General features: G+C 39.7%; 1 protein-coding gene across 2 annotated transcripts in view; it reads left to right on the plus strand.

The window, feature by feature from the left end:
• Window positions 1–13,755, plus strand: part of Diaph3 (diaphanous related formin 3) — a 495,795-nt gene that overhangs the window by 68,259 nt on the left and 413,781 nt on the right. For both annotated transcript variants that reach the window (XM_052190840.1, XM_052190842.1), the window contains one exon: window positions 13,213–13,317. In XM_052190840.1, coding sequence (XP_052046800.1) covers window positions 13,213–13,317 — 105 coding nt within the window. The remainder of the gene's footprint in view (window positions 1–13,212; window positions 13,318–13,755) is intronic.

Genomic DNA, 13,755 nt, shown 5'->3' on the forward strand with positions numbered 1-13,755 from the left:
ATTTAATGAATGCAAAGTATAGTGTAATACTTCAACATTTCATTTTTGCTTAGAGAATTGATTTTCTTGGTCTCATAATGGTCTAGTTTCTAAAACAGTGATGAATTCCTTGTTATACATTTAAAATGTTACGTTTATTTAATGGCGTACACACATATGCGTGGGCTATCATGCCACAGTGCATGCCTAAAGGTCAGAGGACAACTTGAGGACCACTCAGTTCTTCTTCCACCAGGTGGGGCACTGGCGTGGGACTCCGCTTCCTAGGCTTGGTGGCAAACACCTGTGCTCACTGAGCCATCTCCCCCACCCTCATCTAAACTTCCAAGAGCTTCCCTGCAACCCATGCTTGTATTTTGGTATATAATGAAAGACTGCCTTGGTTTTCTGTGAATCTTGGATGTTGGAATCAACATTCCAGTTATATGCAGCCATGATATCTGAAACCAACATTAGTGAATACTCTTGCCTGCTTTATTGACTGTAATGAAACTGGCCTTTTGAAGGACATGATCTCAGTGGGTACAGCTAAAAGTGACTTGTTGGTTACAGACATGTCCTCTTAGAGTTAGTCCTTTGGGTTCTGTCTTTGTTTTCACATAATAGAGAAGTCTTTCTTACTATATATAATTTAATGTCAACAACATAAAGCTTATCTTCTTTCACATTCCAAACTCAGGTCTGTTTGGAGCTCACTGCAGGTTCCATTGGTGAGTGCAGTTGCCCTCCGTCCGCCTCCTTGCTTTTCCTATGGCATCTACTGTAGGGTTAGGCTGGAGTGGAGACCTGAGCACTTGGTGGCTTCGGCTGTTCATAACCTGCCATTGCAGTTGAATGGGATTGCCTTGGTTTCTGGAATATTGCTGCTGGATTTACCACAACACATATGTTATGATTATAGGTTGGAAATCCAACCTGCTTCTGAGAGCTTCATGAGGTTGAAGCTAGTGTCAGCGAACTTGTTTACTTATTGCACATTTAGATTGTTGGTAGAATCCTGTTCCTTGCAGTTGTTAGCGGGCAGGGCACCCCGTTTCTGGAGGCCTTTCTCTTTGTCTTCTATGTGAGGTCCACTGAGTCTTTCATGCTTAGAGAATCACTAGCCTCTTGGTCTGTGCCAGTCTTCTGACTTCATTCAGAGAGACTTATCTGCTTTAATGGTTCGTGTTATTCCAGGCTCTCCCAGACAGCCCAAGTGAGTGTTCCTCTTTTGAGATTCAGTGCTCTAATCATACAGAGGTGTAGTTGCTCTTCACACACTATAGGGATTAAGGCTTGGCCTTCTCTGTGGGCTCCTGTGCTGCATACTGTCAGCACAGAAGATTACAAGTGCTGACACTGTGTCCCTGCTACTGTGCCTCTGTTTTCCTCAGATGTCACCCACTCTTCCCATGTCACTGATCATGTCCTTTATGTAATTACTCCATCCACTCTCTTCTGAGTTTGTTCTGCTACATTTACCAATGGTTCAGTTTTGAATCTAAGTGGTATTCATATTCTGTTAATGGAAAGCCAATATGTTCTTGTTTGTTCACATTAATATACTCTTAACTTCTGCAGAGAATAGTTTATTCAGAATGTTTCCATAATCGTTTACAACGTTGCAGCTTTTCTTTTACATTGTGTACCTGTGTGATTGTAAACAGCTTTTTAATCAATAATCAGTTACATTGATTCCTATTTTTGCTGTGGGTAGAGTGATGCCTCTTTTCTGGTCCTTATCTACATTTTCTCTTTTTGCATCTCTTCCTTCTGCCCTTTTCTTTCCTTACTGTTGCATCTGGCTCTTGTCTTATCTTTATATCCTTGGTTTTCTCTATACTCTCTCCATAGCTTTGGAGCTGTTCATGTTGTATAATATCTCCCATATGCCTCCTACAGAAGAGAAGTTAAAATTAACTATCTAAAAGATGTCAAATCTCAAAACCTAGAAATGAGATATACATATTCCTTAAAATGTTGCATCAATTTCCCATTCCTAATTTAGTTCGGTCATTGGAAAGCTCTCACTGACATATGAGAGACTTTGTCATTGTCTTAGCTTGTCTTTCATTGCTGTGAAGAGACTCTGACCAAGGCAACTTTTATGAAGGACAGCATTTAATTGGGGCTGTCTTATAGTTTCAGAGGGTCAGGCATTATCACAGCAGGAAACATGGCAGCATCTAGGCAGACATGGCGCTAGAGAAGGAGCTGAGAGTTCTACATCTTGATCTGAAGGCACTAGGAGAGAGACTACTCTTCAGCACTGGGCAGAGTGCAGAGGACATAAAAGCTCACCCCCACAGTGACTCACTTTCTACAAAAAGGCCACACCTACTCCAACAAGGCCACACCTCCTAGTAGTGACATTTCCCATGGGCCAAGCATGCAAACACATGAGTCTGTGGGGCCAAACCTCTTCAAACTACTGCAGTCATGTTGTTCTCACTGGGGCACCTGTCTGTATTGATTAACTTCATTAGTCTTATTATCTCTGTCTGTATTTTCCTCTTATTGTACATCTTATGAGGCAATTACACTGGCCTCTTCTGTTTGTCTCGCCAGGTTTCTATTTGAGAACTCTCTACACCTCATGTCTTAGGGTAAGCAGTCTTTAAAATCTTCCCTTGTGATATATGAATGCCTTACAGATTATGCCCTTTATTATTTGGATATCCGTGTTCCTACTAGATTAACTACCTAGTATTGTAATTGCAAACAAATGTCCATTGACTCTATGAACCTTCTCAACCTTTAAGATTTTTTTTGAGACATTGTCTCACTATGTAGCTTTTGCTGGCCTTTAGTTGCTATGTTACAGTGGGCCTCAAACCCACTGAGATCCATCTGCCTGTGTCCCCAGGGTTCTGCAATCAAAGTCGAGCACCAAGCCAGAAGCATTTAAGATTTTTAAAGAGATTGTGTGTTTCTCTGCCTGCAACCATCGGGTTGGATAGAGGCTAGCTAGAATTGCTATTCTGTCCAGTAACCCAGGAACACTGAAATATTAGGAAAGTGAAGAGCTTTCTCATGCATTTGTCATTTCCTCATGTATATTACTGAGAGGATGAGCACCCTCTGAGACAGGTCATCTGTCAGGGTGCCATCAGCAACTGGCATTAAGCGAGTGCCAGCGATAACAGAATCATTCTGTCAGTAATTAGATTCTAGAATGCTCTCTAGAATTGTGCAGAGAGAACAGTTAGTAAAGTTGCTTCAGATACTTACATATTAATTGAAATTCTGTAATTGCCTTCTGCGAAGATATTTCTCAGGCTTCGTCATGGCATAGACGTGGGAGAAGCACAGCTGTACAGTATGGCATGTTGAAAGCGGCTACTTGAAGTGTCTACTGGCGATAGAGCGTAGGTGACCTCCTATCTAACACTTATACTGGCATCTTTATTGAAGGGAATTGAGGAAGGTACCAAAGGCATTGCGTTTGTGTTTGAAACAATGCTCAGTATATAATAGAAAGGTAGTTCTACTTGTGTTTTCCTAATTGTAGAATATTTCAAGTATATGGGACGTTATAGAAAACAATAGTCCAAACCACCATAAACAAATTGACCTTCTTTTGTGTAATGCTTTCAAAATCATTTTTTTCCCTTTTTCTTTCTTACACCTTCAGAGACCTCCTTCACTGTCACAGTGGGAAAGTCAGCCTTTGTGTCTGAAGTTAAGTGACTGTTTAATCTGTAGTGTAATTTATGAGGAAATGCCTGGTGTTTTTAAAAGTTTCAAAGTAACTGAACGAGACACTTTTTAATCAATGGCGGATGTCTGTGCCAGTGGGTGATTCTGAATATGTTTGAGAGTTCTGGCTAGGCATTATTCCTAAGTAAATCACATTTCATATCACCCTGTATATTCATTATACTTTTTGTTTGTTCTATTAAAATTAGAGTTTATACAATAAAAGTGATACTTAATTGATTTTTTTATTGGTGCTTGATGTTGGCATGAAGACACATTGGAATTTAGTTTTCAAATGAGATAGTTTACACCGATTACTATACATAAAATTGATAGGAAAAGAAAAAGCTTATCTATAGTTAGTTATAGTAAAGTACTAATAACATTAATTCTAAGTTGTACATTCTTGCATGCATTTTCATTCTATTTCTTATTTCATTTTATCTCCTATTTTATTTTAATTTATATATATTTGTAGGTGTGCCAGTGTGTCTTTATGTTCACACGTAGGTCAGGTGTTAGAGGTCAGAGGTCAGGTGTCAGTTTGCAGGAGGGATCTTTTTGCCTTTGCTATTTTCAGGCTAGGTGTGCTGACCTGTGAGCCTCCTGGGTCCTCCAGCCTTTGTCTTCTCTGTGCTCTGAGTACATGCCATGACACGACGCCTGGCTCCTGGCCCGGGTGCTGGGGCTCTAACTTCGGTCTTCACGCAGTGTAGCAAGCACTGTATTGACTGCATCGTCTCCACAGCTTTCACATTGTTGCTGGCGTTTATCTTTCACTTTTCTCTTTATGTCTAGGCCCAGTCTAAAAATAAGAGTTATTGTATTGCCAAAGTAAGATCGATTTCGCTAGTATTGGAATAAGACCATGAACCAATCAATCTTTCTTTCTTTCTTTCTTTCTTTCTTTCTTTCTTTCTTTCTTTCTTTCTTTCTTTCTTTCTTTCTTTCTTTCTTTAATTTTAGTTGGCATGGTAGTGAAAATATACCTCAGTGTGGGGATAAACACCAAAAGGACCATTTGATACTGTATAGTGTGGAAGAGCAGTAAAAAATGTGCTTAAAACATAACGTCATACTTTTTGAAGATATTTGGGTAAAATTTTGCTTTTAGGATGTGAGCTTCGTAGTCCCAAGACATATAATTAGTCTGTCATGTGGACCTCCTCTTAAGATGTTTAGCCAATTTGTGGATGCAGTGATGTGATATTAATAAACACTTTGCAAACCCTGAAACAATACACAAACACTATTTAAATCCAGTGATATCTTTTGCCTTACCAATGAATATTTAGTGTTGTTGTTGCCATGTTAATTTTTATCTTTCAGTGTTCTAATTGATTCCCAAAGTGTATTTATTGATCATTCATAATGAAGCCTTTCCCATGTTCATTTTGTGACTGTAGCCTCTGCCCAGCAAGTGCTTATTTCGCTTTCTGGCAGAAATCCTTCACACCTGACCATCTTCCTCTCGTGGCTTGTATGCATTTGCCCAGTGCTCAAATAGTCCATCATATTAAATGTGATCTGACTCTCCATGGTGTTAACTATCCCACTCAACTTGATGTATGTAAATTTAATGAGTATGCTGTCTTATAAAATCTACATTCATGAATGAAATTATTGAGTCTAGCATTCGTAATTCAGTTGAAAAAATGCCTCCTCTCTGGTTGCGCTCTCTGCTCAATTGCTCTTTACTGTCTAAATATGCTCATATATTATGTTTACATCTTTTTGTTTCTCAATTTTGCTGGAGATAGTGTCAAAATATTTACTTTGTGCCAATATTTTATCAGCATATGATGGAGTCAGTGTGTCTATAAACAGTAGCAGCAAAATGGTGAAGTTTTGGTATAAAAGACCCTCTGGTCTTCTCCAACTGTTAGAGAAAAAGTTTTTGGAGTCTCTGCAGCTACTGGTGTGACCTGGTTTTCAGGTGGGGCCTGTCCTTGATCCATTCAGTACCTTGTATGAAGTGGAATGGTATTTCTTGGGCAAACGACAAAGCACCAGGCAAAGTCACAAAACTTAGTGCTATTTGGGAGGAGTCTCAGCATTCTTCCTTCACTCTGCGCAGGTGCAGTGGTTCAGTTCTCAGTCATACACTGACCCGGATTGCATGTCACCGAGGGTCTGTGTGGTTCTCCTGTGCTCCTTTGCAGGAGTGATGCAAAGCAATTTATAGCACTTCCGGAGCAGAGTTCTGATGCTGAGAAAGCAACTGCACTGTTTTCTGAAGGTCCCTGAGATTCTTACAGAGTAGTGGTTGCTTAGGGTACTAGGCTAGACCTGTTAATATTGAGGCTCCAGCTCTGTATTCTAGAACTTTATCCTTATCTCATGATTGTTATAAAACAGGATTGGCAAATTATGTGCATTTAAAAGTGACTTATGAGGTCTGTCCATTGTGAAATGTGCACCAAATTGCATTAAAACAAAACTGATCTGTAAGCTGAAAAAGGAGGTCCCATGGAGTAAAGCAGACATGTTAAATATTATACATAAGAGATGGGGAGGAGAGGCAAGTGGGGAACCTAACGAATGCAGAAATAATCAGTAGATTAAAGAACTGGTCTGCATGGAGACAGAAAATACTGGAGTGGAGATTTCATTGGGCTAAAGAAAAAGGTTTGCTACAAGTAAAGTTGGAAGACAGAAGATGGAGGTCAGGGTCAGGGGCGTGGAGGTGGCCTTTGAGGTGAGGCAGCTTTTAGGTGAGAAAACAGAGGTGTGACCAGAAGGATGGGGGTTGAGGAAAATGAAAGTGAAGCTTGCTGCTGGCGAGAAAGCCAGTGACATCAGGCCTTCCCGGGTGATGACAAGGCAGGGGCTTTCGGGTGCCAGTGTGTGGTGGTGGCCACACAAGTATGGGTCATCTGGTATTGAACCCTAGGAAGTGGGCTTTGTATGTAGACAGAAAAATTATGGAAGCAAGCACGGCAAGCTAGACCGAGGAGAGTTCAGTCAGGTTGCAGGAGCACAGTCACCTTGAAGAATTCTCCATACACTACATCAATAGGGATTGTCTCAAAAATAAAATGCTGTTTATTAATGTTTAATATGGAGCCCAGCCAGCCATTTAATTCTTATTTAAGATCAAGGAAGCTTGAGGAGTCTTTAATGGAAAGGTTGCTTGGAGAAGGGGCCAGATACACAGCCCACCGAGCCGCTTGCAGTCCGAAGCAGGAGCAACTGACTTAGCTTAAGCTTTGTGCTTGGAGAAGACTCATTGGGTGCCTGGCCCCTGAGCGGGGTGTGGAGTTTGGATACCAGTGTTGGAACTCTCCATGGGAGCCTGGAGTTTGTCCTTATTTCTTCATCTGTTTTGATAAACTTAGAGGACTTATCAAGAGAATTGTTTTCCTTTTTTAAAAATTATATTTTCCTTTCTTTTCTTGTCTCATCTGCCTGCCTGCCTCCCTCCCTCCCTCTCTCCCTTCCTCTCTTCCTTCCTTGTGAAGGCTGTGCCAACTTTTTTTCCAAATTGTTCATTAAAATTGTTATTAAAATTCTTTAGTTTGGCCTTTTTGAACAACTTTATTTTAAACTTAAAACTTTGAGAAGTTAAATAAAACAGTAGAGTTTTTATATTTGTATCCTTTACTCAGTATTTCCTTGTCAATATCTTCTATAATATGTGGACACTTATTAAAAATATCCGTGAAATGAACATTGTTAATGCTTTGTAGACTGTCTTTTTTTATTTATTCGATATATTTTTTATTTACATTTCAAATGATTTCCCCTTTTCTGTCTCCCCACTCCCCCAAAGTCCCATAAGCTCTCTTCCCTCCCCCATTCCCCCATCCACCCCTTCCCACTTCCCTGTTCTGGTATTGCCCTATACTGCTGCACTGAGCCATTTCCAGAACCAGGGGCCACTCCTCCGTTCTTCTTGGACATCATTTGACATGTGGATTATTTCTTGGGTATTCCAAGTTTCTAGGTTAATATCCACTTATTAGTGAGTGCATACATACCATGATTGATCTTTTGAGACTGGGTTGCCTCACTTAGTATGATGTTCTCCAGCTCCATCCATTTGTCTAAGAATTTCATGAATTCATTGTTTCTAATGGCTGAATAGTACTCCCTTAGGTCCTTCACTGCAATTAGATTGAGAATGCTTTGGGAAGAATATCCTAGTGTTGACATATCCTTCCCAATATATCATTATCAGGGGAGATTTCATAGGGATGCCTATGAAGTGGAGTCCTCAGGCTTTGTCTTTTGTTTATATCTCTCTCTCTCTCTCTCTCTCTATATATATATATATATATATATATATATTTTTTTTTTTTTTTTTTTTTTTTTTTTTTGGTTTTCAAGAAAGGGTTTTTCTCTGGAGCCTTGGCTGTAAAACTCACCTGTAGACCAGGCTGGGCTTGAACTCAGACCTCCGCCTACCTGCGGCCTCCACTGCCCTGCTGGGAGTTTATCTTTTATAAAGTTGCAGTTTTTTCTTTTATTAGCAGTAGTTTTAAACAGTCTTAACAAATTACTTATCAAACCTTATAATTATGTCTTCCATGCAGTTTGTCTTCAGCACTTTGACTATAATATATATTTGATGAAACAAATAATACATTGCAACAAGCTGCCATATTGGATCTGTAAAAAGATCTGTAGTTATGTTATCATTCTCTGCCTTTATTTACAGTGTAGAAGGTATTGCATATTAAATTTGAAAGGATGAATTAGTTAATTCACAATGATTTATAGTGCTCATTTAGGCAATCTCTATGAGTTCTTTTTTATTTTTGGTTGTATTGGAAGCCTCATTTTAATGAAGGAAATTAGTTTTAGATGTCACAGTGGATTCTGGTTGATGCTCCACCCACCCACATCTGTGTTTATCCAGGGGACCAGGGGGGATGAAGGGCCCTCAAATGATTTATTGTTATCTTTCAGGTATTTACACCCAGCTCAAACTAGAACCCTAACTCCCAGGCCTGGCTGGCCAGTTGAGACTGGCCTCTCCAGGTGGTCCAGACTGTTGCAATTTAGACCAAAGTGGCAGTCAGCAGTTGGTACCTTTCTTGTTTCTGTTTTGCTTCCTCATCTTCCTTTATCCTGAGAGTGCCTGCTTAATGCCTTGCATCTGGTCTTCTACTCTCTGCCTTTATTGAAGTTAACTGAGAGATGGAGGCTGGATTATTTTAAGAGAATATGAACTCACAAATATGAAAATTGATGTGGTGGTCTTCTGTCTTTCCCAATCATACTCTGCTCAGTTTTGTAGATAGTCTGAGAGGTCTAAACTCCCTGGAATTGTAACCAAAATGTGGATGTGCATTTTCTATGACACAACTCCCTACGTGTTTTTCAGGGACTTCATTACTTCTCAAAGCTGGGTGCTATTGCTTTAGGAGTTTTTATTCTTCTAGCACTGTTTTCTGTAGATTAAAATCTATTTTAAAAATCTTGCATTATATATTTCCATTATTTTTCTCCATTACTTCTCATTTCTCTTTGCAGTGCCCTTTCCTTCTTGTGTAGAGAATAATAACTTGTTAGGTGTAGTCATATACCTCGGGGGGGGGGGGGCGGTGCTGCATCCAGCTTTGCTGTGATTTGGGAGTTAATTACATCCAATTTTCTTTCTCTGTCTTCTTTCTTTAAACAAACCAAAGTGTTGGGATTCTGTCATCCCACATTTCTCAGAAAAATGACTGCATAATGAGACAAGAGAGTTGCCATAAACCAGAGGAAAGCAGGGAGACCTGTCCTAACACAAGTACACTAGGTACTCAGGTCTCTCGAGTGTCCTGAGCCAATAGGACTAATAAATAGTGACAGTAGCATAGGGAAGACCTTTATGAAGGGACTTGTCTTTAAAGATTATGGAGCCTCGTTCCTAGCACAGGCCTTGAACAAGTGGAGAATGTGACAGGCTAGTAGGGACACAGTGGTTTGCAGTGCAGTGCCCAGACCTGAGAACTGGGAGTGTGGAACTGGAGTAGACATGGCCCAGCATCTGCAGTTGGAAGGCTTAGGCTGTAGCCCTAAGGTTTAGAAAGAAGAGCACCCACATGGTAGAATAAATGCATCTTTCCTTTGCCTTTGGATGATCTGGGTCTTCAACTGATTGCATAGTGCTTGCCCCATTGTGCGAACGGGATTCTTCTTAATCAGTCATTAGATTCACGTGGCCAAATTGTTTATAGAATACTCTCCCAGACACTCTGTAGTGCTTACCAGCTGTCTGACTTCTTCTCCATCCAAAGGATTAATCTAAAATTAACTGTCAACTAAAATTAAGTATCACAACCATTCTTAGTCATGGGCAAATGTTATCTGCCATCACCTCCTTGAAAAGAAAGCTGTGGTTTTAAATTTTTTTTCCTTTCAACCATCTCTCTCTTGAAATTTTAATTTGAATTCAGCTCAATTAATAAGTTATCTGTTTCTCAGTATTCTGTGTCCATTACATATTTTACTTTGCTGTTGTAAGTAATTTAATACAGATCATAGATGCTGCTACGTCTCCTACTTTTTATAATAGTTGTTCCCTAACTCCTCTTTCTCCTAGTGTAATTCTTCCTATGTAATTGTCACCTAATAATTGTACATCATCATGAACTCCAGTGTGAATTCAGCACATAGATCCAATGTGCAATGATCAAAGCAAGGAAATTAATATACCCATAACTTCAATCATTTATCATTCTCTGTGTTAGAAGCACTTAAATTCTTTTTCATTTTGAAATGTTAATAAATGAATTATTGCAGTCACTCAACTGTGGTGTAGAATGCTAAAACTTTCTACACCTAACCAGCTCTCTTCCCCCTCTACCCTACTAGCCTCTGGCGAGCCCTGCTCTACTGTGTGTGTCCTCAGACATCAACTCCTTTAACTTCTTTTAGGAGTGATAACACACACTGTTTGTCTTACTTTGCCTAGCTTATGGCCTGTAAAATTTTCTATACATGAAAATAAGTTACTTATATTCATAATTAAGAATCCAGTATAATGCCATAGTATAAAATATATCTGTGTATTTTAATAGAAACAATTGGCCTGGCCAGTCCAGGGACCACAAGGAAACATTCCTGAATGTCTGCCTCATTGCTGGCGTGCTGTTTTGCTATTCATGAACTACATTTCTGAAATAAAGCACAGTGTTGAGAGAACTTGAAAAGGGTAGTGTAACTATGGAATAGTTGATTCCTGGGATATTTAATGTTCATTAAACTCATATTACTTTTAGTTTTTCATTTTGTGTCTAATCCCATTGGATGATATAGTGTGAGAGCTTTGATGATTTCTGTCATCACCATCATCATCATCATCATCATCATCATCATCATCATTATCATTGTGTGTACATCATGTGTCCTTAGTGTTCTATTGCTGTGAAGAAGCACTATGACTGAGGCTCATAAGAAAAAGCATTTAATTGGAGGCTTGCTGACAGTTTCAGAGGTTTAGTCCATTATCATCCTGGTGGGAAGCATGGCATACAGGCAGGCATGGTGCTGGAGAAGTAGCTGAGAGTTCTACATCCAGACAAGCAGGCAGAGGGAAGCGAGGCTCCGTGGGCTTTTGAAACCTCAAAGCTTGCTGTGAGTGCTACTTCCTCCCACAGGGCCACACCTTCCACCTAGGGCCACTCCCTAGGGACACAGCTTTCAAACCTGTCAGACAGTGGAGGCCATTCTCATTCAGACCACTGCTGTGTGGATGCAACCCCACAGCATTCATGTGGAGATCGGAGGTCAGCTCTCTGAGGTGGTTCTTTCTGCCCTCTTTTACCTGGGGATCTAGCCCAGGTCTCCAGGCTTGCACAGCAGGCACTATTACACAGTTAACCTTCTCTTAAAGGGGTGTCTCCTTACATCCACCTTTTTTTGTTCTATAGTGATGAATGCCTCCTATAGTATGTCTTTGAATGATGACATCCTTGTCACTGCCACAATCGAATCTCCGAGGAATTCTAAAAATTCTTCAAATTTTCCATGTGTATGTATACACACAGATACAGACAGACACACACACACATATATGTGCATGTGTGTGTGTGTCTACACCCATGTACATATACTATTTTTGAATGCAAGTGTGCACATGGGTGTGTGTGTGTGTGCGCAATTCTCCGTCATGGAGAGCTTTCAGTTTCAAAAGCCCGTGGAGCTTGAGTCATTGAGCTCAAACTCAGATTGTCAGTCTAGGCAGCAAGCCTCTGAGCCATTTGGGTGATCCCTCAAAACTGTTTGTGAGGGTAAAACCTATTGAGAAAGCAGCTTGGGGGGTGGGGGAATGAAGCAAATACATTTATTTACCTAGGCTGTTTTTAACTAGACCCAGAAGGGACGTTGCTGTTTACTTCCTTTTGTCAGCCTATTGAACTGGAAGTTCTAAGACCTCACAATTTCTCATCCCTTCCCTGCTCCTCTTTCTTCCTCTCTACAGGGTCTTGCTGTGTCTTCCAAGCTGTCCTTGAACCCATGATCCTTCCTCAGTAGTGCTCACAAGACCTATTTATCGGAAATATTTCTATCAGTGTCAAATGGGAGGAGTTGCGATCTTTGACTTGTTTGGTGTTAGAGAAATTTGTGATCTACATTGTTGAAAATGAAATTTGGCTTGCTGAATTGTGTACATGACCTGAAGTCCTGATTTTTATATGTTCGTTTGTAGTAGATCTAGAGCTTACATACATGCAAATGCTTTATGAATCCTCCTCTGTGTGACCCAGGGCTGTCGTCTACGGTTCCCTGGGAATCGCTGGTGCTGTTCTCCAGCTGCTTTTGTCTTCAGCCTCCAGTCTTTCACCAGAACAGCCACGTAAACAATTCATGGAATTCATGGACTTATGTGGCTATCTTAGACTTGACTTATTAGTCAAAATTAGTCTCACAGAAAAGTATACGATGCTTAGATCTTTGTTATGTTTGATGTTGAGAAATGTTCGACTTTTATCTTTAGCTAATTCATAAGCTCTTGTATTCTCTCAGAGACTCAACTTTTATGTTATTTAAATCATTCAGTAAATTAACTACTTAATATTTTTGATAGAGATAGAGAGGATTAAAGCGTAGCCTGCTATGCGGTTCCCTTGCATTAGTAGTCGGTGTCTGTTATTATGATGTGCTTGTAGCTATCCTGGAAGGTGGTGCTTTATTTACTGTTTTATTTTTATAGTATGCAGATTATCTCTTTAAAACAGTACAAGATAGCTTCAGGTGCAGCTGTTGTAAAATAAATAAATATATTGAAATTTTGAATCCTAATGACCTTATGAAAGGCAGAAATCTGCAACTGTCTAATTATCTATAGTGATGTGAATATAATTTTAATAGCCTGCTGTGAGTTTAAAGCTTTTCTGGTAAGTGTTTTACCTGTGAAATGATCTAGAATGCTGTCTGTCTACCCAGCTCTCCTTCCTTTAGGCAGAACCATGTGTAAATCATTCCAAAACAATTAATGCTGCTTTAGTCACAAATTATTGATTTTTCTGTTTCATAGAGTATACGGGGGAGTTGCTGCTCTACTTAGATTCTAAAATCAGGCATTTTAATTGTGTTTTCCAGGAAGATATGAATTTAAATGAAGATAAAAAGGCACCATTGCGGGAAAAAGACTTCAGTATCAAAAAAGAAATGGTGATGCAGTACATTAATACTGCTTCTAAGACAGTAAGTAAAGCTGTCAGCCTGAAAAATAATGCTGCAGCGTGCCGTGTGGGAAACAATGCATTTGTCTAATGAAGTGCTCATGCTTGTGCACGACTGCAATCACAAGGCTTGGAATGCATAATTAGAAGCCAGTAGTATAATAAATTAGCTTAAGACAGTTATCTAGTATTCTCTTAAATTGTGTGTGTGTGTGTGTGTGTGTGTTTTGGCCAGTCTTACTGCTAAGAAGCACAGTAGTGTGTCCTGAGACTGTACTTTGTTAGTGAATTAAGATGGTCATTGATATCCAGTGTTACTTATAAGTGAAGATCATATTTATACTCCAGAACTTTACCTAAGCTAGGATTCACAAAAGTCAATTCCATATTGTGCATTTTCCTATGGGCGGAATGTCTTTGAACCCTGTACAAATGTAAGTATTGAAAGGAACATTGTATC

The sequence above is a fragment of the Apodemus sylvaticus genome, chromosome 8 (assembly GCF_947179515.1).
Source record: "Apodemus sylvaticus chromosome 8, mApoSyl1.1, whole genome shotgun sequence".
In the NCBI taxonomy this organism is placed as follows: Eukaryota; Metazoa; Chordata; class Mammalia; order Rodentia; family Muridae; genus Apodemus; species Apodemus sylvaticus.